The 27,070-nt window shown below is 54.1% G+C and overlaps 2 protein-coding genes and 2 non-coding genes across 15 annotated transcripts in view; 3 read left to right on the top strand and 1 right to left on the bottom strand.

Moving 5' to 3' along the window:
• The first annotated feature begins 780 nt into the window (after positions 1-780).
• Srebf1 (sterol regulatory element binding transcription factor 1) lies at positions 781-25,883 on the top strand. 7 transcript variants are annotated; one of them, XM_030245747.1, is made up of 19 exons: positions 781-2,444; positions 17,710-18,129; positions 18,394-18,572; positions 18,657-18,779; positions 18,890-19,111; positions 19,734-19,845; positions 20,366-20,580; positions 20,701-20,896; positions 20,990-21,168; positions 21,360-21,621; positions 21,702-21,868; positions 22,037-22,205; positions 22,706-22,808; positions 23,062-23,171; positions 23,255-23,387; positions 23,556-23,721; positions 24,132-24,332; positions 24,430-24,541; positions 24,816-25,873. In XM_030245747.1, exons 2-19 carry the CDS (start codon positions 17,712-17,714, stop codon positions 25,043-25,045), a joined length of 3,297 nt encoding a protein of 1,098 aa, XP_030101607.1. In that variant the 5' UTR covers positions 781-2,444; positions 17,710-17,711; the 3' UTR covers positions 25,046-25,873. The 7 variants fall into 7 exon arrangements, with proteins under 7 accessions (XP_030101607.1, NP_001345244.1, NP_001300908.1 ...); NM_001358315.1 differs by having other exon boundaries at positions 2,386-2,444; positions 18,657-18,794; positions 24,816-25,883; NM_001313979.1 differs by lacking the exon at positions 781-2,444 and adding an exon at positions 4,340-4,514 and having other exon boundaries at positions 24,816-25,883.
• Mir6922 (microRNA 6922) lies at positions 22,640-22,705 on the top strand. The gene has a single exon (NR_105887.1). It is a non-coding gene; the product is annotated as a microRNA 6922 (primary transcript).
• On the top strand, positions 24,350-24,429 carry Mir6921 (microRNA 6921). Its single transcript, NR_105886.1, has one exon. It is a non-coding gene; the product is annotated as a microRNA 6921 (primary transcript).
• The window catches only part of Rai1 (retinoic acid induced 1), a 94,281-nt gene continuing 92,980 nt past the window's right edge, over positions 25,770-27,070 (bottom strand). For 4 of the 6 annotated variants that reach the window (XR_879537.3, XR_879538.3, XR_003949361.1 and 1 more), the window contains one exon: positions 25,770-26,936. Coding sequence is in view for 2 of the 6 variants with exons in the window: in NM_009021.2 (NP_033047.2) it covers positions 26,922-26,936 (15 nt within the window). In the remaining 4 variants the exon portion in view is untranslated. The remainder of the gene's footprint in view (positions 26,937-27,070) is intronic. The other 2 variants (NM_009021.2, NM_001037764.1) reach the window with 1 other exon arrangement.

Here is a 27,070-nt window from a genome sequence, read left to right as displayed (position 1 = left end):
CTCTGCTGAGTGCTAGAGAACTCCTGTGGCCTGCAGGGACAAAGGCTCTGGCACTGCTAGGGTAGGCTGGCTAGACCAGGAGGGAGGGCAGGATGGTCATGCAGCTATGATCTGGCTGGCAATTCTCAGAGGAGGGACTTTGCAACCCCTGGTGGGCGCTTGCCAAAGTGCGGTTTCCCAATAGACTAATAGATGTTCCTGTAAAGCAGGGATCCTGTGAGAGGAAACAAATGCAAGGAACGTTGGGGAAAAGTGGTACTAGGGTCTCTTGGTCAAGATGGAGTCTTGGCCCAAATGCCTCACTTAAAGGGTGTTGGTTGTGGCAGAAATTAGTCAGGAGGAATGGGTCTCAGGAACAGCTGTATACAGATGCCACCTATATATTAGGCTAGATGCTTGTTCTCTGTGTGTCTTGGCTCTGCTTCCTCAGGGTTGGCTCTGCTATAACAGACTAGACATTGCCAGCAGCTCCAGGCCATAGCTCTTTTCAGTGGTTTACACAAAATCCCAAGAACTCACCTTCAACCCCCTGACTGTTAGAGGAAGGAGAAAACTGTAGAGGAAGGTCTACAGCATGGGTTCATAGAGCCCCTTGGGTACATATGGACAGAGACAAACTTCTAGTTCTTCTTTTTTTCCTGCTAGGCCTTGCTGCCTTCCCTCTTGTCGTTGGAGCCCAATCCTGATGATGGCCCCACCCAGCGGTCTCCACGGAAGCTCTTGATGTGAAAGGAGCTTCACCATCCATTCACTTTCCAAGAGAAACATGTCTTCTGGATCTTGGGCAGGAGCAAAACCAGAGACCCTAGACAGACATGAGACCCAGGAAGTGCTGCAATATTCAAGGAAGCTGATAGTTCTTTCATGGCCCCTGGAAGACTATGTTCAGGTCTCTAGGGCATGTCCTAAGCATCCCAGTTAGTTCAGGTCTCTGAGTGGAGTGGGTTGGGGCTTAGATCCCAGGGAAGATGAGGATGGAGAAAGGAGCCCACACACTGGCTGGAAAGACAGCTGGTCATCAGTCCGGTGTGGCCTGAAATCCAACATTCAGGTGAAACAGTCTGTATTTTAACCTATCACAGTCCTTACAGCCGATTGTTTGGCTTGTCCCCTGTGCTCCTCCACCCTTCCATTTTTGAGGCCTCATTGAATCCCTGAGCAGATACTGCAATCCTTTTCCCTTTTGCTTAACACTCTGATGAGAAATCCCAGTTGAAACTTAAGAGATGGGAGCTGCCAGGCTGGTGTCAAACGCAGACCTCCTGCTTTATCCTTCTGGTGGCTGGGAGTGTAGCGAGAGGGATGGCACCGTCCCTCTGCCAGAACCCAGAGCATCTGGTGGTCTGGGGGATGTTTCACTTCTCTGCTCAACGAGGTCAAAGAGAGTTGCAGTGGCCCAAGTGTCAGAAGACACAGGGGCTGGAAAAAAAACTCACTTAGCACATGGGCTTCCCTTTCTGTACATCCTATACTATTTTTCTATAAGGGCTCTTGACACCTCAAAACCAAAAACAAACAAACAAACAAAACCCTGGCAGATGGCGAATCAGCTCGCACCAGATGTGGACTCTAATGAGACCAACCCTCATCTAGGGCCAGCATTCTCAAGTCAGCAGTCCCCTATATAAAGTGAGATCAGGAGACTAAGCCCACCCAGGTGGTTCTGGGCTCTCAGCAGTCTATTCCACTGCCTGCTCCTCTCCTCCTTCGCCCAGGCAGGCCCAAGCTTAGTTCCTGCAGTCAAGAAAGATAACGGGGTCATGTAGAGTGGCAGCAGCGTCCAACCCGGCGCCTGCCACTCCACGCACCGCTGAACTCCCAACACTGAGGGCACTGCTGAGCAGAGAGGTCCTGCTGCTTAAGGTTCAGTGTCTGCAGTGCTTAAAGGGTGGGGACCAACGGGGAAGTGCACGCTGGTCCCCTAGGTAGCGACAGCCAGAGCAGGCACAGAAATCTGCACTTTAGAAGCCCTGCTTGCAGTTGAGTAGTCCCTCCAGACAGAGCGCGTACCCTCAGGTCATACTGCCCCGCCCCCGGGTCGAACGGGCGCTGGGCACGTGACCAAAACCAGAGTACCGCGAGCGCACGCTGACGCCGCGTCACCCCACTCGGGGGCCTTGCACCCATTGGCTACGGCGCCGCGAACGGGGCCTGTCCTCTGGCACCCGGAGTTCGGGGTCGCCGTGCTGCCCACCCCGCACTGTGCACTGCGACTGTCTCCAATGCAAGACAACCTTGGGCAGCGCTGAGGAGTCCTAGGCAGGTCCCTTCGCCTCCGGCCTCAGTTGTCTCATCTGTAGAATGGGAAGGAAACAGACGCCTTCCTAAGGCTTTTTGGAAAGATCGGAACGAGTTAATACCAAAAAAAAAAAAAAAAAAAAAAAAGTATTCGGCATGTCACTAGCATGCCCCAAGACTGCACAATGCTGAGCCTGCTGACACAGGTAACTGTCGGTCGGGCTGAGACCCCGCCCTTCCCAGGCTCCCCAGACCAGCTTGTGTGCTGAGCGTCAAAGAGCCCAGCAAGGCAATCCAGAGAGCTTTGGTTGGAGGTCTGGGGTGTTAGACATTAGTTTTCCAAGCTTTCCGCACAGGGTAAAGATGCCCCTTGGCTGCTGTCCTAGTAAACCAATCTGTGGAGCAGAGATTTGTGTTGATCTGATCTCCCACCTTGGGCTTGGTTTTTCTTTCCTTGTCTTCCTTCCTTTCTTTTTCTTTCTTGCTTTTCGAGACAGGACAGTAGCCCTAGCTCTTGCAGCCATGAAATGTGTATTTGTGGATCTGTACACTTTACACAGTTCCAGAACAAGGCAGATCTGTTGTGATGTCCCCAAACACCTTGCCCTTTCCTGCAGAGACAGCTCTAGTAAGTTGACTGGGGAAAACCAGTGAGCCCAGCTACACATCAGGTGTGGTGCTGGTTCAGCTGACCTCTGAGTCCTTCTGGCTGGGACAGGCTATTTGAGTTTTCAGAAAACCGGGTGTCTTCTGATGGTGGGACATGGCAGGGTGACCCCAAAGCAAGGGCTCCATGTGCGTTTTATAGCCCTGCCAACTCCTGTGTAATTTTCTAGCAGCTCCTCTGAGAAAGGAACAAAAATGTGTCCTGGTGAAGCCCAGGCACACCCTCCCTCCTTGCCCCAACTAACTCTATTGGTTGGGAGGTGAAAGCAGCCGAGGTATCTGCAGTCTGAGCAAGGCAGCTTCTGGGCGGCCTGGGGCCCTGACCCTCCCTGGTTGACTCGTAGGTTCTGCCGTTGCCTCCCAACTTGCATCACCTGTGGGCCAGAATGGTCTATTCAATCCACGCCGAAGAACCTCTCCTCCCTCCCTTGCTTTACCTGTTCCTAAGTCACAGGGCCCAGGGTTCACTTTTCAGTCTTTATTCAGGCACCTGGCCTGGCCCCAGGTCACATATGACCCAGTAGCTGGGCTCAGGTCCTCAGGACCTCTGTTACAGAATTCTTTCTTTTTTTTCTTTTTTCTTCTCTCTTCTCTTCTCTTCTCTTCTTTCTTTTTGGTATCTTGAGACAAGGTTTCTTTGTATTGCCCAGGCTGTCCTGAAACTCACTCTGTAGATCATGCTGGCTTCGAACTCAGAAACCTACCTGCTTCTGCCACCCAAGTGCTGGGATTAACAGAGTGTGCCACCATGCCTGGCTCACAGAATCCCTTCTTGACTTTGAGATTCACACTTTTTCTAGATCCTTTTGGAGACACAAGTCATTCTATAGGAGTAGTACGAGCCCACTGGCCCTTCAGGTCCTCTCTGCTCCAATGGTAGGACTGATAGGATTAAGACAAGATCAGAAGTTCCAGCCACCCCCTCCTCCTGCAGGTTCTGCCTGAGAACTCTTCTCCTCTGGAGGCCCACTTCTAGACTTCTAAGCTGAGAGGGTGGACAGGTCTTATGGGCCATGCTTCTCTAACCTCTCAGCTGGCTCATAGATAATTGGACCCTGGCTACAGATGAGGAAAACAGAGGCACATAGTGGAGGGGCCCCACTGCAGGCCTGTATCTGCTGTATTTTGGACCCAGGACTGTCTGGTTCTAAACAGCAAGACTAGGAAGTGAGTTTTCTGTTCTCTGCTCCCACCCTCATGCTGGGCCCCCCATCCCTGGCCCTTTAATCTAACGATGTCTGGGCTGGGTCTAGTCCTGTGGCTTCCATTCGGTCCCTCCCTTGGCCTGATACAGAAGAAGCCAAGGCCCAGTGCCTGTGCACCCGCAGGAGATTGCTAGAAACCAGGCTCGGGCAGGCAGTCTCAACCCGCTAGGCGAGCTGTCAGGATGCAGGCTGGTGGGCGGGGCTTGATGGGAAACCCCGCCCCTCCGCTCAGGTGGCTCCGCCCGCGGAACCCAGTTTCCGGGGAACTTTTCCTTAACGTGGGCCTAGTCCGAAGCCGGGTGGGCGCCGGCGCCATGGACGAGCTGGCCTTCGGTGAGGCGGCTCTGGAACAGACACTGGCCGAGATGTGCGAACTGGACACAGCGGTTTTGAACGACATCGAAGGTGCGTGTCCCGGGGCTCCGGCGCGGCCTGTGCAGGGTCGCACGTCCGGCGAGGGCGCTTGGCCGGGAACTTTGGCGCGTGCGCACTGCGCGATCTGGCGCCTGAGATCTAGGGTTGAGCTTTCCGGACCGCAGTGGGCTAGGTTTCTGGACACGCTGAGTATCCACTCAACTTCAAGCCTGGTCCTGTGTACAGTTCACAGGCCGACCCGGGGTTTCTCATTTCTTGAGTTCACCAAAATTCCCAAGAAAGTCCACGAACCGATATTTGCATTTACCTTGGCTTGCAAGCATCTGGCTACTTTGGATTGAGGTCAGGGAGGTCTCTTTGAGTGCACTAGAGCTAAGGAGCAGCCCCCTCACCGGAAAGGAAAGATACTTTTTAGGCGGAGGGGGAGGCAAAGGCCCTTTAGGCGGGACCTGAGTTTGAGGAATTGGAAATCTGATAGAAGAGAGAAGGTGCTCTCTAGAATATTTTTCAAATTTTGTGATTCTGGGGCAGTAACTCGGATTCTAGAACATATTAACAGGCTTTCTGCGCTGAGCCACACCCCAGGCCACTTAGATCCTTTAAAACATCACTTGAACTCGCTCAGTATGATTCATCTCCCATGTCAACAACAACTACCAATTGGGCGGAGGGAAGGAGTGGCGGCGGATCTGGAGAAGAAAAAAACCCCAGCAAGTCATTGTTACTATAAGATATGTATCCATGTTAGGTGGACTGTTCAACGATCTCTGGTGGCTGTTAGCAGTTTCAAAACATTATATTTCTCTTGCTCGTTTAAGGCTGCTCCACATCCTCCTCCACCCCAGATAATCATGACTGTGTGTCTACAACTACAATGGGGCCTGTGGGATTACAGTAGATTGTGCCCCCTGATGCTCTGTTGATAGACACCTAAGCTGTTTTTTATATCCAACACAGCCTTGGACTGCTGTGCCTACGTCCTCATCAGAGACCTAAATGTGCCATCAAAGCTTGGAGTTACTGCTAGTCACCTGCCGGGCAGTGGTGGCACATGCCTTTAATCCTAGCACTTAGGAGGTAGAGGCAGGTGGACCTCTGAGTTCGAGGCCAGCCAGGGCTACACAGAGAAACCCTGTCTGGGGGGGGGGGGGCGGAGAACAAAAACTGCTAGACACTTAAGAGGAATGAAAGTTTAGAGATATCTTGGCTGACCTGAGATCCAGGCATGGTTAGGAACAGTGAGAGGAGGGATGGGAGGAGGAGAGTACAGTGTTGAGTTGTTAGAAGTTCCCTCTTGGTGTTTGGGTGTCCATCCATCCCAACATGGATAGCCTACACTTATGGAGTACTTGGTGTTAGGTTGAGAATTGCATTGAATCCTTCCGACAGGCCCAGCTGGAAGACATACTTTTATCTTACAAGTAAGAGACCAAAAACAGAGGGTAAATGACATGTCCAAGTCTTGCAGCCACAGCAAGACAGAACTCAGACCCAGGCTGTTGGCTCAAGAGCCTGGACCTCTGGCTCCCAAGGCTGGACGAAGAGGTGAGATTGAGGCAGGGGCTGGGGAGCCATGTAGCTGTCTCCTTCAACCCAGAGCAGCATTGGACATAAGACTGGAAAGTGGCAAGGAGAGCCAGTCCCACTGGCCATCTCCAGCCTGCTTTTCTCACCCTCTGTCATATGACTCCTCTGTGAGCTTGCCACCTTTATATCTGAAGATGATGCTGTGCCCAGAGCATCAAGTCCTGCTCTGGCTGTGACCTCAGAGAAGATCCAGAGGAGCTGTCTTCTCCTTGCTCCTGGTGTCCGGTCACTGGAGGCTGGCAAAGGGAGCCTGTGATAGGGACCACTGTGCATTGAGGGCAGAGAAGGCAAATGGAGGTAGTGCTGCTCTGAGACTGGCTGGTCACTCTAGGAGCCCTGGGGAGCCCAAGGCCTGTGACAGCCAGCTCCCCAACAGTCTGTTGGCTCAAGGTGTATACATAGCTTAGGTCCAGCGTGGCTTACTAGGAAGCTCTCCTGGGTTCCAATTCCCCCTCTCTGTCCTGGTCTTACACTGTATCTGTTTATGTTCCAGTATTGTGTGACTCTCCCCAGGGAGAGGTGTCTACGAATCTGATAGGGCGCTGTTACAGAGTGAAGAAACGATTCCATTCAAGTTGAGCTTCATGAACCAATGAATGTATTGGTGTCTTAATCAGTGTTCTGTTGCTGTGAAGAGACAGTATGACTACAGCAACTCTTATAAAGGAAAGCTTTGAACTGGGGCTGGCTTACAATTTCAGAGGTTTAGGCCATTGTTACCATGACTGGAATGTGTGGCGGCACACAGGCAGACATGGTGCTGGAGAAGTGGCTGAGAGCTCTCCATCCAGATCCATAGGTGGAGAAAGGGAGACACTTAGCTTTCGAAGTCCTAGAGCCCAGTCTCAGTGACACATACACTTCTTCCAACCAAGCCACACCCCCAGTCCCTCTCAAGTAGCGCCACTTTCCAACGACCAATCATTCAGTGGGGTTGTGCAGACTCCCAAACAGCTGTGTCACTGCCAGGTCTTAACTCCAGCGTAGTGACAACCTTTGGAAAGTTGCATCTAGAGCCCTAACCCCACACACCCACCCAGGAATACACCTTCTGCCTCCTGTATACTCTGACCTCCCAAGGTTCCACGCAGCTGAGTGGCGAGGGGACACAGTGGTTAGAATCTCTGGTCAAAGGTTCTATAGCCCTCCCCCTCCTGCCAAGAGAAGCCGTTGCTATCTTTATAGACCTAGTTATCACTTAGTTATCGCTGCTTTTCAGCTTGCTTTGTTGCACTCTGGGACAGCATTCTGTAGGGCAGGATCATGGAGGCAGGAGCTGATGCAGAGGCCACGGAAGGGTGCTGCTTACTGGCGTGCTAACCCCTCCCTGGCTTGCTTAGCCTGCTTTCTTATAGAACCCAGGACTGTCAGCCCAGGGATGGCCCACCCCACCCACAACGGGCTGGACCCTCCCTCACATCAATCACTAAGCAAATGCTCTACCCGCTTGCCCATCTAGGGAGGCATTTTCTCAGTCAAGGTTCCCTCCTCTAGCTTGTGTCAAGTTGACACAAAACTAGCCAGCACAGTCGAGTAACCCTTCTTGCTTGGTCCCCATGTCCAGAGCCCCTCAGGGATAAAGAGTAAGAGCACACTGGGAGACATAGCGTCCTCACGTCCACCCTGTCTAATGGGCAGTGGAGAGCTCTCCGTTGTGCTGTCGCTCTTAGGGAAATTACCTCACCCTCTCTGAAATACAGTTTTGAGGGTTTCCTTGCGATGTGGTAGGGTCAGGAGAAGAGGTGGCAGCTGTGTGATGCCTCTGAGGGGAGGGAGAAAGGTGCTAGGTGTGGGTCCAGGAGGAAGTGGCTGAGCATTTCCTCTTTCCTACATTAGTTAGCTGGACACAGCTTCCCAAATGACCTGGTCAGCTCCAAACAGGGCTCACTGCCTGGTGGAAGCTTAGGACCTAGCCTTTGTCTGATTGTGATTGGCCTAGGTTAGGCACTCTGCTGGCTGGAGAGTGGCTTTCTCCTGTTGGCTACGTGCCTGAAGACATAAATTCTGACTTTTAATTAACTTATTTTGAAATGCTAGGGATGGATCCCAGAGGTTCATACATCACTAAGCTGTGCCCAGCCTGATGTAGAATTCCAAACTTGGTGACTGATTGGGCCATATAACAAGTTAAACCCACAGCCCAGCATTTCACAAGGTGGGGCTCTCCCAATTAGAGGAGCTCAGAGCCTGCCCTGGTGTCCAGCCATGCCATCTGGGGCTTTGCAGGGGAGGAGAATTTATGGCCTTGGAGAAACCTATTCTGACCATTGTCCCCTTAACAGACACTCTGCCTCCATCCCCAGCCACATCCTGGGAAACCTTGCACCAGGCTGCCCAAAACAGATTCTATCCCACAAGCTCCCTGGGAGCTGGACAGGAAACCCAAGAGAGGCCTTGGACGTGTGGCCCGACTGCTCGGGCATTGTGGTTCTTAACACTATAATAGATACAATATTAGACCTCGTTCTTTGGATTACATGGGGCCCAGCAGAGCTTGTTAGAGGCTATCAGGCATTCTGACACAGTGCCTACAGAGTTATTCTCACATTGTTCAGAACGGGTAACCAGCAGCCGAACCTGTTGTGTTGTGCTCAACCCGTATTGGCAGTCCCTATCCAAGGAACCTGTACAGGAAGTTTCCCGAATGTTCTAGGCTGTGGTTCCAAGTCCTGAGTGTGTACTGTGTAATGATTCTGTCCTTTTTTACTTGAGAGATGGGCCAGTAAGGGGCCCCCACCCTGCTTTAAAGAGCAAGGCCCATCCTTAGCATCGCCTAAGGTTAGAAGAAACTCCAGCCATAGCCTCTGAATGGCCTCTCTCACCGTGCATCAGAGGGGCCTGTGCTTTTGTGATGTAAGCGCCATAGCCTTGGAGACTGTCCTCAGGAAGTGGTGGAGGAGCCAGCTGATGTTGTGCCCACCTGAGGGAGGGCAGGACCAGAGCCTGCTGTTCTGTCTCCTTCTCAGGGCAGCTTCCTGCACAGGGAGGGGCAGGGCAGCCTTGGACTCACAGATCAGGTTCCTTAAAGCTCCCAGGAGCACACAGTTCTGGCCCCATCAAGCAGCTGCAAATGTGTAAGCGAAGAAGTGAGTGCTGGTGATGCTGGGGAGATGGGCCTTTACCTGACCAGAGTCACCTGCTGGTGCCTCAGGGCAGGGCCACTTCCCTGTAGGCTAACATAGCTCTGACGAGAGGATTGTGTGGACTTAAAGAGGAAAGGTACAGCATTGCAGTCGAGCCTGGAACAGCTGCTCCTGCACCGGGCACATGGGCTGTTTTTGCCTCCAGAGTGACCAACATGTTTTGGCCCCCCAGCTCAGGCAAACTGGTGGGGCCTATGCTAACTAGGGTCTTATTCTATCAGGGCCACATGTCAGACCATCTGGGGTGAGCTTAGGTGACCAGGACATAAGTATCCTAAGAGACAGTGGAAATTCTCTGTGTGGTGGCCCACATCTGTAATCCCAGCACTCAGGAGGTAGAGGCAGGGGTCAAGAATTCAAAGTCATCCTCAGGTATATAAGTGAGGTTTGTGTTCTGTCTGGGCTATTTAAGACCCTATTTCAGCCGGGCGGTGGTGGCGCACGCCTTTAATCCCAGCACTTGGGAGGCAGAGGCAGGTGGATTTCTGAGTTCAAGGCCAGCCTGGTCTACAGAGTGAGTTCCAGGACAGCCAGAGCTATACAGAGAAACCCTGTCTCAAAAAAAAAAAAAACAAAAACAAAAACAAAATAAGACCCTGTTTCAAAGGAAAACCAACAGGAGCCTGCTGAGGCTGTCCCCACCTGAGGGAGGATAGGGCTTGTAGTTCAGGCTTCTCCATGGACAATGACCCCCAGACAGTGGAGATAGTCAGGGTTAACAGCAGAGTAAGTCTGAGGAGAGAATGTGGGAAGAATTGAGAGTAAGAAGGACGTTCCTGGCAGCATCAGCCCAGGGGATGGTAGGTTGACAGGAGTGCTGGGATACTTTCAGAAATCAGGCAGGGCAAGCGGCGAGGCAGAGTGTGAAGGCTGAAGACCACCGTGTGTGTGTGTGTGTGTGTGTGTGTGTGTGTGTGTGTGTGTGTGTACTACATGGCCCCATCACAGATTCCACTGAGTTCTTTTTGCGTGCATCTGTTTATGGCTATATATATGCACAGGTGTACAAATGTGTGTATCTGCAGATGTATAGATTCTGAGGTAGATGTTTAGTGTCTTTGCTTCTCCACATAATTTAAATGTATATAATATATACATGTGTATGTATGTGTGTATATATATACACTATATGTAGTGTATATATGTGTGTGTGTATACATACATATACACACACACACACACACATAAATTACACACACACATATATATAGCTGTTGTTTGGTTTGGTTTGGTTTGGTTTGAGACAGGGTTTCTCTTTGTAGCCCTGGCTGTCCTGGAACTCACTCTGTAGAGCAGGCTGGCCTCGAACTCAGAAATCCACCTGCCTCTGCCTCCCAAGTGCTGGAAAAAATATATTTTAAACATTTTTTTTTAATGACAAGGAGGTGGTGGCACACACCTTTAATACCAGTACTTGGGATTAAAGGCCAGCCTGGTCCACAGAGCGAGTTCTGAAATTACAAAGCAACAAATTTTTAGATTTATTTTATTAGCTACGTATGTTTTGCCTGCATTTATGTGCACACTGTGTGTGCAGTGCCTCTTGAGGTCAGAAGAAGGAATCGGATACCCTGGAACTGGAGTTAGGAATGGTTGTGAGCCACCCTCTGTTACTGGGAACTGAACCCTGGTCCTCTGCAAGAACGAGTGCTCTTAACCACTGAGCCATCTCTCCAGCCCTTCCACATAATTTTAAAAGCAGCATTTTTTTTTAACTGAACTTGCAGCTCACAAATTGACTACAAAGGCAGTTTGGCCATCAAACAAGGAATGTCCTTGTGCAGCCCCTCAGACCTGAGATTATAAGCATCAGCTGTCATACCCGGTTCCCCCACCCCACCTCCCCCTGCTTTTTAAATTTATTTTTTGCTTCTTTATTTTTCTATACCTGGCTTTTTGTGGGGGTTAAACTCGGGTCCCTCCCTTTGCCTGCACAGCAAGCACCCACTAATGGAGCTGTCTTCCCAGCCCCTCTGCATAAGTGGGGCTTGCTGTGTAAGTGGTTGAGGCCCAGATGACTGTGGGCCTTTTCGGAGGCCTGCCACAGCACCCTGTGCTGTCTCTCTGCATATACGAAGGCGATAAAGGCTGCTTGGCCCAGGGCTCACCTCAGGCCGTGACTGACTATATAGGAGCAGACTGTATAGGCACCGTGGATCAGCAGAACTGAGCCAGGGTCTCAAGTGCTTCCCGAGGCCACTGAGGGCTCTTGATCCTTCTCTGGACCTTGGTGTCCTCACTGGGAAGAGGTCCTGAGCACAAGCGTGACTGTTTCATCAGCCTGCGTGTAGCCTATCCCCTTCCAGGAAGAACCACATTCTTTTAATGCCCTGGAGCAGGGCCTTTGAGTGCACAAAAGGCAGTCTATACCCCTGTGCCCTGGCACCCATACGACAGCCAAGGACCAGAGTGCCTGCCAGGGACTTCTGAGGAGTAAGGGCCTGGGGAGCAGCAGGGCAGGCTGCATGCCTGAAAAAACAGTGAGCCATAGCCCAGTCCTCTAACCTGCAAGTCCCCAAGCAGGGGGCACTGTCCTGTGTCCTCGGTGGGAGGTGGTGCCACTTCTCTATGCAGCCTGCTCCCCTTCTCTCTCCTGCGCTCCTTCAGGGGATGGGATAGGTTGGAAATCCTGTAGGCTCACTGGGATCCCAGCATAACCTGTCCTTACCCGAGCCACTGTTTCTGCCTCTGCCCTCACACCTAGCTTGTACGGTTTCCGTCTTTGGCTTTGCCTTTTCTTCTGGCCAGAGAGTTTTCCTTCCCTTGTAGCCCTATTTATTCAGACTACACTCAAGTGTCACGTCCCCAGGCAGCCTTGATACCCACCTGTCTTTGCTTGCCCAGCCTCTCACCTCTGCCACTCGTCTCACATCCCTCCCCCAACCCCACCCCGAGCATGTGCGCAGCTGGTTCCTTGGTGGAGTGGAAGTATCCACCAGGGGCTGGATCTCTCGTGTTGTCCCCAGCAAGTGGCTTTCACCTAGGATGGTCCTTTGATTCTGTTGGGGAGGGGCAGCCGAGGCTTCAGGTTTCCGGTTGAAGCCAGATAGGATCAGGGCTTGAGAAGGGAGTATAGGAGGCTTGTGCCCGGGTCCCCTTTTGTCCTTTTGCTTCAAATCACATATGTGACCTGGAAGTCTGTGCACGGTTGTGAGAAGTCAGTATTCAGCATGCCCTGATGGCTCGTAGCTTGGTTACTGTGGTGCCCCTTTCCAGACTGCAGGACCTACTGAGCCCTAGTCCTTCCTAGGGTGAGGCAAGGAACACTCTCACGTTAGGTGTGTAGCGTGTTAGGTGTGTAGCGTGCTGGCTGATGTCTCCCCTCAGTTCTTGGGTGGCCCTACTCATTCCCTTTAAAATGTTAAAAACCTACCAGGTGCCCAGGACTGACTCAGTCCTGCAGCTCAGGGTCTAGTTTGCAGGTCTAGCCAATTCCAGCGGCTGTTGAGAGGAAACACCTTTGCTGAAACCTTTTTGAGTGGGTAGATTCTTTATTAACTTGTTCTGGAATCGCCACCCCAGGGAGGGGTAGAGTCTGGACCTGGGGGCTCTTAGAGGCATCCGGCTCCCGATGCATAGCTGGTGGGGAAAAGAAAAGAAAGGCCGCAGCACACAGCTGCAGATCCTTGGCAAGGCTTATTCTCAAGGAGCTTGCAAAGCTGGCTTTAAGGTCCCGTTTCCTCTCAAGACTTCCCCCTGGCCACCAGCATCTACAGACATGAGCTAGCGACCCGGCTCAGAAGGTGGTGAGGGGGGAGGCCAGGCAGCATGGACACACATTCTGCTAGTTGTCAGGCCTGCCCCCGGTCCAGTGCTTGACTAAGGCTTTTGTACTCACAAGCGTGCCCACATGCTTGGGTCACACTTGTCCAGTGTCCAGATACGGACAGGGGTGGGGAGACGTGACCCCACCTGTACGGAGTTTCGATGAGCCTCCCCGCCTCTGCAAGTCTTTCTGTATTCGGGACTCAGATGTCAGAAGGAGCAGAGTAGGGTCAACACTGGGAAGCCTCATGCCTGGACTCCAGCCCCCCCCCCCCCCCCCGTGTTGGGGTCAGGGCTCTTCCCTGCCTTCAGTTGGGTGAGGTCAGAGGTTTTCCCAGGAGCTGTGCATGGTTTGGGGACTCTCGAGCACTTGCAGGCTGGACAGAACGGTGTCATAAAAAGATGTTTTCTTTGGAATGAACCTCCTATGAGGATGTGAAAAGACCTAGAAAGGGGATCAGGGGAATGTCAGACACACGTGTCTGTTTCCCAGACAAGACTCTGAAAAGAGAGATGGGCCACAAGTCCCTGACACACATAAGGTGACTACTTGGTCGCTGGACCCCTCACAGACTGTGTGAGTCCCTGGTCTGCCAACTAGGCTGCCAGACCTTGCTGGGCCACTGCCACAGAAGCTAGGTTGCTGGCCATCACTGTGTGGTGATGGTAATGGCGGGAGTATGTGTGTGCACATGCTTGTGTGTGCACAGGTATGAAAGCTTTCAATTTGCCAGCAAGGGACAGGGACAGATTTGGCATACCCTTAATATCCACTGCCTTTCCCTTCTGTCCCAGAGACTGGTTCCTGTGCAGGCCTTTGCAGAGTGCTATAAGAGAATCGAGTAAGGCTTCACTTGTTGACTGCTGGGGGCTGTGATACCTGGAGGGAAGACACTGACCCAGCCTAGGGGCATCAGAGCTGAGAGCAGGATATCCTGGACGCGTGATTTGAGGAAGGATTTCCCTAGCTCACTCCTGAAGGCAGTTTCATGAGGGATCCAGAACTGGATCATCAGCCCCCCCCTCCTTGAAACAAGTGTTCTCATCCTGGGGCGCTCTGCTAGCTAGATGACCCTGCACCACCAACTGCCACTATCTAAAGGCAACTATTGGCCTTCCTCAGACTGTAGGCAAATCTTGCTGCTGCCATTCGATGCGAAGGGCCAGGAGTGGGTAAACTGAGGCTAAAATGGTCCAGGCAAGTTCTGGGTGTGTGCGAACGAACCAGCGGTGGGAACACAGAGCTTCCGGGATCAAAGCCAGACGCCGTCCGGATTCCGGACCCAGGCTCTTTTCGGGGATGGTTGCCTGTGCGGCAGGGGTTGGGACGACAGTGACCGCCAGTAACCCCAGCGCGCGCTGGCGCAGACGCGGTTAAAGGCGGACGCCCGCTAGTAACCCCGGCCCCATTCAGAGCACCGGGAGAAACCCGAGCTGCCGCCGTCGGGGGTGGGCGGGGCCCTAATGGGGCGCGGCGCGGCTGCTGATTGGCCATGTGCGCTCACCCGAGGGGCGGGGCACGGAGGCGATCGGCGGGCTTTAAAGCCTCGCGGGGCCTGACAGGTGAAATCGGCGCGGAAGCTGTCGGGGTAGCGTCTGCACGCCCTAGGGGCGGGGCGCGGACCACGGAGCCATGGATTGCACATTTGAAGGTACTTTGGGGAGGACCCTGCACTCTATTACTTTGCCAGGGTCTCTGCAGCGGACTGCAGTACGGTGTTCTAACAGAGAATGCAGGACGGCCCTTCCCCACCTTGGGCTGGAAATTGGTGGGCCTCTTTATCCTGCTTAAGGACCGACACCTTGCAATTTGCAACTTAGACAACTTTCTCCACATCCTCTGCTTTCCCTCTGGGCAGGATCTGGAGAAAGAAACAAGAAGGCCACTGTCCTGTCAATCCTGGAGTTTGACCCATTTGGTGGCCCTAAATTGGCCATTTTGGACCCTCCAGCAAAAGGCAGGCTTTCCAGCCCTATTAGTTTTTCCTTCTTGACCCTGGTTTCCCCAGTTGGCAAATGGCTAATGTTGAGTGGGCATGAGAGATGGAAGGTCCTATGATTAAAAGTACTATTTATGACCTGCATAAATCTGGAGAGTCTGCAAGCATCCAGAAGGCTGAGCCTGCCACCCTGTTTTTTTCACGGCAGTCTCTCCCCTGCAGTTACACACCACTTGCTCAAACATCTGTCAATGGGCAGTACTGATACCCTGCTCTGGTGGGCAAAGCCTCACGCAAGGGTGTCAAACAAACGGTTTAGTTTTAGTCCTTTCTTTTTTGCAGAGGAGGAAACTGAGGCCCAGGGAGAGGAGGCAGGTGGCCTCCAGCGCAAGTGGAGGTGTGGGCAGGGGATGTGAGAGCAGTGTGGGCCCCCTAGTGTTATGCTCACTATATGCTATAGAGCCCTTTGACCCAAAAGGTGGCCTCCATGAGTGGGTGAGAGGGCCTGGACTGAGCCAGCCAGGCTGCTAGCTGCCAGCTGGGGTAGAGGGCCTGGAGCTGGGATGGTGCCAGGGAGGACTGTTCAGTCCCTGCGAGGAGGAAGGAGCCAGGATAAGAGAGCTTTTCCAGAGGGGAAACCAAAGCCAGAATGGCCAGACCCGGGGCCTTGGCTCCATGCCCAGAACACACAGGCACATTGGTTGGCTACTTGGCCAGCCACTGGTTCTGCTCCAAGCCTGGGTATGTGCTCTGCTGAGGAGTGGGTTAGCGATGGTGGCTTTGCCCCTGGCTTTTTGGTGGAACAAGGAAAGGTGCTGCAACAATAGCTCAGCCTGTTTGTAGACCTGGGTATGAAGTCTGTTGTGTGCTGTCTGTGTGCCTGTGGCCCTTGCACCAGTGTCCTTTCTTGCCTCCAGAGCAGGTGAGCACGCCCAGGTTGAGATGGTGGTCTGAGTAGGGGTACTGGCTAGCTCTCAACACTGTCAGGGAGATTTGGACTCAGTGAGACTAGGCCAGCTCAGTCACTTCACTTGTACAACAGGGCATCTGTTTGGCCTAAGCAGGCTCAGTCAGTATCTTGACCTCAGAGTGGGCTTGCTGCTTGGCCAGACCCGATATGCTGACATGGACCTTACTTTTTGAGTCTGACCAAGATGGATAAGGACCTTGCCTGCCGTGGATGTGTGCCATGTCTGCTACTCTTGTTTGGGAGTTCCACTCTCAGAGGCCGTTAGAACGACCCTGTCTCTCTGTAGCTCCCTCTTCCCTTGTAACTGAGTGGGTGGGTGACATCACTGGAATCCCAGTGAGTCTCTGAGTTTCTGTCAAGTTCTGTGTGCAGGGGACCCTGTGCAAACACCCTTAAAGGAAGAGCCCTGGAGTGTCCGTGGGCATGGACGCTGCTCCAGTGTAAAAGCTCCTTTGTTCTGTGTCCCCTCTGCCCTACTGCCTGTTAGGACCTGTTCCTCTACTGAGAACTGGACCTCCTGAGTGTGTGAGGCATGCCCTTGTTTTACAGATTGAGAAATGGAAGCTCAACTGGGGCAGAGCAGGGCTGTCCACGTTGTAGACTGAGTATGTGTTCTTTTAACAAGCCATCCTGGTGGAGAGGGAGCAGCAAGGGCGGGAGAGGTGTCTTGGATGGCCTCCTGCCTTCGAGCAAGTGCTCAGAGTTCACCATGCAGTACAGAGGGCACCTGCATGGTTGCAGGACTGAGCAGCGGATGCCTCAGGACGGTGGGATTAAAGGTTCCCTTCGTCCATGGCAGGAATTCAGCCCAGAAATGGAGGTTGCTCATTTGATAGAGACCTGAATTTGATCCCTAAAATACTAGGTGCAATGGGGCTCACTTGCAGTGCCTGCATTCCCCAGGTTGTCTGTCAGTCTCCAGGGTCATGAGGGGGTGGGTTGGGGAAGTACTGCATACGTATGGACACGTGTGTTCACATTAAACAAACGGGACAGGCCAAGGTAGAGAGTTCAGTGGTGGAGTATGTGCTGATCATGTGCATTCTCTGCTCCACTCTGGCACACACAAAAACCCACCAACCCACGGATATAAAACACACTAAGAGAGGGGCCATTGAGCATTCTCAGGGAAGATCTTGGTTCTTGGGTGGGATTTGAATTTTCCTTCCTTGTGAGGTAAGGTTCCATCAGACTGCTCAGCTGGACGCTTACCCTTCTTTTGTTTTGTTTTTGTTTGTTTTTTGAAAGGATCTCACTCTGTAGCCCTGGCTGACTTGGAACTCACTGTATAGACCAGACTGGCCTTGAACTTACAGAGATCCACTTGCCCCTGCCTCCCAAGTACTGGGATTAAAGTTGTGTGTCACAAGCCGTCTGGCTGGACTTGGATTCTCGAGGATAGTCTCCCTAGTAGCTGAGACCCCAGCGTTGCTAGGCATAGCATAGCATAGACAAAGTTTTTGTCTGTTCTGTTCTTTGATTCCAAGCCTTAGGGAGAAGGGGGCCCAGGAAGAAGGCCTTGCCTGGTGTAGGCACTTGGTACACGCTGAGTAGGTGAATGAGTGAACGCACAAATGTGGCCCTGCTGTGTGCTATGCTGGGGATGTTAGGAGATGTTGGTGAGAGGCAAGAGCCTTGAAGAGGACAGTCTCAGCCAGCCACAGCATGAAGCGCAGGCTAGAAATGAGTAAGGATTCCAACAGTACAGGCCTTCCTTGGTGTGCCCAGGACTGTCACCTGCACACATCACAAGCGGCTGTGTGTGGAGCTGGCCTCCATACCCTGCTGCCACTCACTCACCGCGTCGTCTCCTCCCCCAGACATGCTCCAGCTCATCAACAACCAAGACAGTGACTTCCCGGGCCTGTTTGACGCCCCCTATGCTGGGGGTGAGACAGGGGACACAGGCCCCAGCAGCCCAGGTGCCAACTCTCCTGAGAGCTTCTCTTCTGCTTCTCTGGCCTCCTCTCTGGAAGCCTTCCTGGGAGGACCCAAGGTGACACCTGCACCCTTGTCCCCTCCACCATCGGCACCCGCTGCTTTAAAGATGTACCCGTCCGTGTCCCCCTTTTCCCCTGGGCCTGGGATCAAAGAGGAGCCAGTGCCACTCACCATCCTACAGCCTGCAGCGCCACAGCCGTCACCGGGGACCCTCCTGCCTCCGAGCTTCCCCGCACCACCCGTACAGCTCAGCCCTGCGCCCGTGCTGGGTTACTCGAGCCTGCCTTCAGGCTTCTCAGGTGAGCGAGTGATGGAAGAAGAGTGGCCGCTGTGCTCTTACAGAGGAATTCCCAGGCTTCAGAAGTTAGGTGGTCATCCTGCGACCTGAGATGCCCTTTGGTTCTGGGCCCAGTGCATCCCCCCAACCCCCAGTTGTGCAGCTGGAAGGTGACATGTGCAGGGTCTGTCCTGCTATGAAGTAATGGGGATAGTTATGTGAGGCCAGTCGGGGTAAAGGTCGGCAAGGCAGCCTGTGCCAGCAACCTTAAACTCTGTCTCTGCAGGGACCCTTCCAGGAAACACTCAGCAGCCACCATCTAGCCTGCCGCTGGCCCCTGCACCAGGAGTCTTGCCCACCCCTGCCCTGCACACCCAGGTCCAAAGCTTGGCCTCCCAGCAGCCGCTGCCAGCCTCAGCAGCCCCTAGAACAAACACTGTGACCTCACAGGTCCAGCAGGTCCCAGTGAGTGGGTCTGACCAGGAAGGTGGGGGGTGGGGACGCCTGGCTTGGATGCTGCTCGCTTACAGCTTGGCCCCTCCCATCCAGGTTGTACTGCAGCCACACTTCATCAAGGCAGACTCACTGCTGCTGACAGCTGTGAAGACAGATGCAGGAGCCACCGTGAAGACTGCAGGCATCAGCACCCTGGCTCCTGGCACAGCCGTGCAGGCAGGTCCCCTGCAGGTAGATGGCTCAGGCACAAGGGAGACTATGGGGGGGGGGGGAGGGTTGGCTGCGCATGTGTCTGTCCACCTGGTGAGATGCATCTGACCCCACAGACCCTGGTGAGTGGAGGGACCATCTTGGCCACAGTACCTTTGGTTGTGGACACAGACAAACTGCCCATCCACCGACTCGCAGCTGGCAGCAAGGCCCTAGGCTCAGCTCAGAGCCGTGGTGAGAAGCGCACAGCCCACAATGCCATTGAGAAGCGCTACCGGTCTTCTATCAATGACAAGATTGTGGAGCTCAAAGACCTGGTGGTGGGCACTGAAGCAAAGGTACGGCCAAAGGCCTGCGAGACTCAGGTCAGGGTGACCAGGGAAGAAATGGGGCACATCAGCCAGCCGGGGATGGGATTAGGTCAGTCCTCGTCACTTAGTCATATGCATCAACTTGTCTGGGTCTAGGCAGTCCCGTTTGCGGAGTTAGGTCTTATCAAGGGCAGCCTGGATAAAGAAAGCTGGTCTATGCATTGAGGGGGCGTGGTGATGAAGCACAGAAATCCTGTCCTGGAGGAACTGACTCCCTAGGGGAGTAGTGGGAATTGCAGCGGCTGGCTCCCATGTTCGGGGAAGAAACCAGGACCAGTGAAAGTTGTGGTTGTGAACTGGGTGGTCAAGGAAGGTCTCACCGTAGAGAGCTGAGGGTGTAGGGAATGTGAGGTGGAGACAGCAGGGGCCGCAGCTGGGAGACACCGTTGTGAGTATTCACAGGGTGACTTTTATCTCTGCCCTGTGGAGTGGGTACTGTCAGGAGACAGCAGCATAGGAGAGTTGTAGTCAGAAGGAACCGTCCCGTCCAGAGGCCCCGAGGCAGCTGTGACGCAGAGCGGCTCTTACCTGCTCTCGTACCTGTGGTCAGGTCCACTTGGCTGGCTGAGCCCTCTCCCTCTCCTCACAGCTGAATAAATCTGCTGTCTTGCGCAAGGCCATCGACTACATCCGCTTCTTGCAGCACAGCAACCAGAAGCTCAAGCAGGAGAACCTGACCCTACGAAGTGCACACAAAAGCAGTGAGTCCCAGCCCCTCCCCCCCGCCCCCCCCCCCTGCTGTCCTGGCCACTATGCCGTTGCTGTGAAGACACTATGACCATGGTCAGGTTTATTAAAGGCTTACAGTTTCAGGGGTGAACCCATGACCACAGTGGTGGCGGCAGGCAGACAGGCTTGGCGCTTGGAGCAGTAGCCGAGAGCTCAAATATTGAGACAGCCACAAGGCCAAGAGAAAGAGCTAGCTGAGAATAGTGTGGGGTTTTGAAATTTCAAAGCCTACCACAGTGACACCCCTCCTCCAGCAAGGCCACACCTCCCAATCCTTCCCAAACAGGAATGGGAACCAAGCGGTCAAACGGGACCCTCTGAAAGCCATTCTCATTCAGATTGCCACCCTGATGCTGCCTTCTCTATCCCTGCCCAACCTTGTCTCTGGCTCTCACCCTACCTTGGCCCCTGTTTTGAGCATAACAGAACCATCCAAGTCCTGGCGCTTGGCGGCCAGGCCTCTCTCACCAGCCCTGTTCTTTCTGCCTACAGAATCACTGAAGGACCTGGTGTCAGCTTGTGGCAGTGGAGGAGGCACAGATGTGTCTATGGAGGGCATGAAACCCGAAGTGGTGGAGACGCTTACCCCTCCACCCTCAGACGCCGGCTCACCCTCCCAGAGTAGCCCCTTGTCTTTTGGCAGCAGAGCTAGCAGCAGTGGTGGTAGTGACTCTGAGCCCGACAGTCCAGCCTTTGAGGATAGCCAGGTTGGACTCTGCAATATGGCCCCTTCCCTCTCCCAGCAGCCCTGCAGTCTCCTCCACCTTTTAGCCTCGCCTTTGGGGCTAGCTGAGCTCTATGCCCTTACCTCCCTTGCTCCCTGCCAGGTCAAAGCCCAGCGGCTGCCTTCACACAGCCGAGGCATGCTGGACCGCTCCCGCCTGGCCCTGTGTGTACTGGCCTTTCTGTGTCTGACCTGCAATCCTTTGGCCTCGCTTTTCGGCTGGGGCATTCTCACTCCCTCTGATGCTACGGGTACACACCGTAGTTCTGGGCGCAGCATGCTGGAGGCAGAGAGCAGAGGTGAGTCAGGTCAGCCCAGGTGTTGTCGGCAGAGACCTTTGGGACTTTGGATTTCCGGAGAACTGAGTTCTCAGACCTTTTCTTTGCCTGTAGATGGCTCTAATTGGACCCAGTGGTTGCTGCCACCCCTAGTCTGGCTGGCCAATGGACTACTAGTGTTGGCCTGCTTGGCTCTTCTCTTTGTCTATGGGGAACCTGTGACTAGGCCACACTCTGGCCCGGCTGTACACTTCTGGAGACATCGCAAACAAGCTGACCTGGATTTGGCCCGGGTAAGGGGCTGACCCTGAGGAGGCGGGGTGGGGCCCCGGGCCTGGAAGGTGCTGGGTGCCTCTGCTCACTTCATTTTCTCCAGTCTGTCTCATCCCCCGCCTTCAGAGCTCCTGACTCTAGGGGCCCAGACAAGGGGGTACCCTGCTGCCATCCCTGCTGCCATTTTTCTTACTGAGAATCTTTTCTCTAGGGAGATTTCCCCCAGGCTGCTCAACAGCTGTGGCTGGCCCTGCAAGCGCTGGGCCGGCCCCTGCCCACCTCAAACCTGGATCTGGCCTGCAGTCTGCTTTGGAACCTCATCCGCCACCTGCTCCAGCGTCTCTGGGTGGGCCGCTGGCTGGCAGGCCAGGCCGGGGGCCTGCTGAGGGACCGTGGGCTGAGGAAGGATGCCCGTGCCAGTGCCCGGGATGCGGCTGTTGTCTACCATAAGCTGCACCAGCTGCATGCCATGGGTATGGCTGGCTGGGAGCTGGGCTCCGAGGGTCCCCACCACACCGTCACCTCCTGTCCTCATGCCTCACCCACTTTGCAGGCAAGTACACAGGAGGACATCTTGCTGCTTCTAACCTGGCACTAAGTGCCCTCAACCTGGCTGAGTGCGCAGGAGATGCTATCTCCATGGCAACACTGGCAGAGATCTATGTGGCAGCGGCCCTGAGGGTCAAAACCAGCCTCCCAAGAGCCCTGCACTTCTTGACAGTGAGTAGGCTGATGGGGACAGGGCTGGGGGCTCCTCTTTACAACTCTCAACCTGTCACTTCCAGGGCAAGGGGCTAAACAGGATGTGGCAGTGGTTAGCAGGTGGGCTGTAGGCCCTCCTGGGATCCAACTGGGAGCCAGTGTGACAGTTCTGTTCCTTCCCTACAGCGTTTCTTCCTGAGCAGCGCCCGCCAGGCCTGCCTAGCACAGAGCGGCTCGGTGCCTCTTGCCATGCAGTGGCTCTGCCACCCTGTAGGTCACCGTTTCTTTGTGGACGGGGACTGGGCCGTGCACGGTGCCCCCCCGGAGAGCCTGTACAGCGTGGCTGGGAACCCAGGTGCTTTCTCGTTCTGTTCTTACCCCTGCCTCATCCCTGTCCCTATGTCACATTGCACTGTCCCCTCTTCTCTGAATGCCCTCACTTACCAGCTTATATTGCCCTGTGGGGTTGGGGCTGTGAGGTGGCTATGAGGTGGCTTTTGCTGGATTTTGCCAAGGTTCTTTAGAAGCAGGAAGCAGTATGGGTCAGCAGACAATGGGGGACATGAGAGGTGACTCTAGGGGACACCATTGTTGTCTTAGGAAGAGTCCTGAGCAGAGTCAGGGCCATGGGTATGTGACTAAATAGGCTCTCCTTTCCAGTGTGTAGCTTGTGCACAGCCTACCCCTTCTTCCCCATCAAGCTTATGAGGGCAGGGACCCATCACTGTCTGTCTGTTAGGGTTTGGAACTAGGAAGTAGCTCTGGGTTGGGGCCCCAGCTTATTAAGGCATTGGTGTGGGAGGGGACTGTAGAGAGGAGGGTGCCTAACCTCTGTTCTGCTCACCCTTCTCACAGTGGATCCGCTGGCCCAGGTGACCCGGCTATTCCGTGAACATCTCCTAGAGCGAGCGTTGAACTGTATTGCTCAGCCCAGCCCAGGGGCAGCTGACGGAGACAGGTGAGTTTGTCTGTGTCACTCCCAGGCAAGACCTACAACAAGGGCATCTGGGAAAGCCTTGTCCAACCTCTTGAGTAGCCAGACTCTGTTCTCAGAGCCTCTCTGGGTCTTGCTTTCCCCTATCAGCCAGACAGGTGGTATTTTTGTAGAATCCTAGGGTCAGACTATGCTTGGTTGGACGGTTGGTGAGAGCCATTTTCACCCAGAACCCGAGACTGCTGCTATGTGTCCTGACAGCTCTCTCCTGCCTCAGGGAGTTCTCAGATGCCCTTGGATATCTGCAGTTGCTAAATAGCTGTTCTGATGCTGCCGGGGCTCCTGCTTGCAGTTTCTCTGTCAGCTCCAGCATGGCTGCCACCACTGGTGAGCTCCAGACCCCCGTCCTGACTCCTGCCAGACCCAGATACAGTGTGGCTGAAAGTCAAGCACCTTTCCCTCTTCTGTAGGCCCAGACCCAGTGGCCAAGTGGTGGGCCTCACTGACAGCTGTGGTGATCCACTGGCTGAGGCGGGATGAAGAGGCAGCTGAGCGCTTGTACCCACTGGTAGAGCATATCCCCCAGGTGCTGCAGGACACTGAGTGAGTCCCCAGCCAGGTCCCTCCCGCCCAGTCAGCCCCGCAGTACTTTGCTTAAATATCTGTACAGGAGGACAGTGCTGTCCTCCCAGGAGTCTAGAACCGTGGCGGGAGATCTCAGGGAGGGCTGTAGTTTGGTCTAACTTCCTATGTCTGCCATGGCCCCAACAGGAGACCCCTGCCCAGGGCAGCTCTGTACTCCTTCAAGGCTGCCCGGGCTCTGCTGGACCACAGAAAGGTGGAATCTAGCCCAGCCAGCCTGGCCATCTGTGAGAAGGCCAGTGGGTACCTGCGGGACAGCTTAGCCTCTACACCAACTGGCAGTTCCATTGACAAGGTGAGGGGTAGGGTGGGTTCCTGTCTAGGCCAGGGTCACAGCTGTCCATTTCCAGGTTCTTGGTGTTAGTACAGAATAATGCTAAATGGATTTACCTCAGTTTTAACGACGGCTTAAGTCTTGGGGAGAGGGGGCTTTACTGTTTCGCCACCACCAGGAAGGAGGGTGTGGGGAGCAGACTGGCAGGGTTCCTGTTGGGAGCCATTGTTGGGAAGACTGCGGGCTTGTAGCAGGAGGCGGTGCATGTGTTGAGGCAGATGCAGTGCTTCAGTGATGCAACCTGGAGTCAGGCCCCAGTGCTGTGGACTTCCTGCCCTTACTGACGCTGCCTTGAGACAGGGTGGCCCTCAGCTAGGGAAAGCTTGATGTCCATAGGGAAACTCCTCCCTCTGCCCTGCCTGCTATCCCAGGCCATGCAGCTGCTCCTGTGTGATCTACTTCTTGTGGCCCGTACCAGTCTGTGGCAGCGGCAGCAGTCACCAGCTTCAGTCCAGGTAGCTCACGGTACCAGCAATGGACCCCAGGCCTCTGCTCTGGAGCTGCGTGGTTTCCAACATGACCTGAGCAGCCTGCGGCGGTTGGCACAGAGCTTCCGGCCTGCTATGAGGAGGGTGAGTCCCACTGTTCTCACACTGAGGGGCATGAGGTAGGAAGCCGGGAGTGGGGGGACAGTAAATCTGAAACGGGTGACTACTCCTTGCCTCTCAGGTATTCCTACATGAGGCCACAGCTCGGCTGATGGCAGGAGCAAGTCCTGCCCGGACACACCAGCTCCTGGATCGCAGTCTGAGGAGGAGGGCAGGTTCCAGTGGCAAAGGAGGTGAGGAGGTGGCTGTGCTTACAGGGCTGGTGAGGGTCAGGGGCCGTCTTGGTCTAGTGAGACATACTGAGAGCTGACTTACAGAAATCAGCGGGGATGACAGTTTTTGAGGCAGTCATAGGAAAGAAGCTGAGCCCCCCTGTGTGCCCAGCCCAAGTGGAGAAAGCAGCCAGACTGGGAGTTCCACGTGGAAGAGCTCAGCTACTTTGTCCTGCACATGGGGTGTGGGCTCGGCCAGACCTAAGCCTCCCTCCCTTTGATGTGATCTGTGCAGGCACTACAGCTGAGCTGGAGCCACGGCCCACATGGCGGGAGCACACCGAGGCCCTGCTGTTGGCATCCTGCTATCTGCCCCCTGCCTTCCTGTCGGCTCCTGGGCAGCGAATGAGCATGCTGGCCGAGGCGGCACGCACCGTAGAGAAGCTTGGCGATCACCGGCTACTGCTGGACTGCCAGCAGATGCTCCTGCGCCTGGGCGGCGGAACCACCGTCACTTCCAGCTAGACCCCAAAGCTTTCCCTTGAGGACCTTTGTCATTGGCTGTGGTCTTCCAGAGGGTGAGCCTGACAAGCAATCAGGACCATGCCGACCTCTAGTGGCAGATCTGGAAATTGCAGAGGCTGCACTGGCCCGATGGCACCCTCTTGCTCTGTAGGCACCTTAGTGGCTTTTCCCTAGCTGAGGCTCACCCTGGGAGACCTGTACATAGTGTAGATCCGGCTGGGCCTGGCTCCAGGGCAGGCCCATGTACTACTTTGACTTTTGCAAACTTTATTTTCATAGGTTGAGAAATTTTGTACAGAATATTAAAAAATGAAATTATTTATAACTTCAGTTTTGTTTATCTGGGTAGGCAGATGTCTGCCTCAGCTGATTGCTATCTTTCCTGGCTTGTCCTTTGGGAAGCCGGACTTCCCATCTGTTGTAAGGTGTATTTGCTGGCTTGGTGATGCTATGTTGAGCCACCTTGGCCCTCTGATCTCATGGCTCATAACCCTTGAGGGGCCTTGATGGTCTCAGTTGTTCCTTTGCCTTCCAGCCCTCCACCAGGTAATAACCCCGTATATCCAGAAACACACACAGTTCCCTAGTCATCTCTGTGCACCAGCATAGGCGAAGGATCAGGGCCCATTAGTGAGTAGACTGGGAACCCTGTTTGTGTCCCCCGGCCCCTTCCCTCTACTCCCAACCCCTTAGGGAATCTGGTCGGCATCCACAGGCCGCACACTTCCAAAACAATCGTGGTATCTTTATTGACTTTTTTTTTTCTGAATGCAATGACTGTTTTTTTTTTTTTTAACTCTTAAGGAAAATAAACATCTTTTAGAAACAGCTCGATACACACAATCTTCAGTGTGAAGCAATATACTAATAAGAACACTAGTTGTCTTAACATTTACAGTCTTCATATATATTATATATATGTATATGTATACATATATATACACTATATAACGAGGCCAGATATAATACACACGTTTACCATTTTACAGTCATATGTACAGAACGTTGCAGGGAGAAGGGGCTGCATCAGGCCTATTAAAGCGTGGACAGAGCTGAGGACACAAACGGACAGGTGGGGGCTGGCCGTGGTGGTGGTGATGGTGGTAGTTGCTCGGGGAAGGGGCATCACTTTGGCCCCGACCCCAGCCAAGGCCAGGTTAGGGCTCTGTGCTGTGGAGCACACGACGCACAGCAGCGACACACAGAAGCGAGCATGTTCCCAACATATATACATTCTATGTAACATATATATAGAGGGGTACACAGGTTTGTACACGAATCTAGCACTGTCTCCGCCTATGAGCCGAGTGAGCTGAGTGGCAGTCCCTGAATCCCATGTTGGTGTTTTGTCTGGGACAGCTGCACATCTGCTAGAGGGTAGCCAGGCCCAGTCTCCTCAGGCTTCCAGACGGGGCTCCAACAGTGGGGTGGAAGACTGGAAAGGGGACAAACAGAAGCCATAGGGCGCCACCCCAGGCCAGCCCGCATCAAGGATAGACTGGCCTGAGCCCAGGCTGCCACGATCTTGGGCAGATCCATGCCAAGTGCTGAGCCATGTCCCCCGCCGCTGGGCCTCTAAGAAAGGCTTGGGTCTGCCCCACGTCGTCCACTGAGCCAGCAGCCTAGCCTCTTCCCAGGGGCACAGCTTGCATGCCACGTCTTTTTCAGAACTTGCAGGGGACTTGCCCCCCGCCTGAGACATTGTGCCCTGGGTCTGGCCACTCCCTGGCCTGCCTTCGCCAAGCCTGGCCCCGGTTTTCTTCGCAACCTAGGCCTCACGCCAGCGCCCAAGGCAGCCGGAACCTAGACCCTGGATGGGATCAAGGACCGGCTGTGGGCGCAGCTCTTCTTCCTCGGAGTTTCGGCCACACGGGGATTACAACGGCAGCCTCTGTGGGAGGGACAGCCCGTTACTGTTATCACCAGCCGCTGCCACCCCTGTCCTTCCACAAGAACTGTGCAATCACCCTAGACTGGCAAAGTAACTTTAGGACCCAGCCTGCACCCCTCCCTACTCTCTGGCAG

The sequence above is a fragment of the Mus musculus genome, chromosome 11 (genome assembly GCF_000001635.26).
Source record: "Mus musculus strain C57BL/6J chromosome 11, GRCm38.p6 C57BL/6J".
NCBI classification, from domain to species: Eukaryota; Metazoa; Chordata; class Mammalia; order Rodentia; family Muridae; genus Mus; species Mus musculus.
This window is presented reverse-complemented; position numbering and strand designations above follow the sequence as displayed.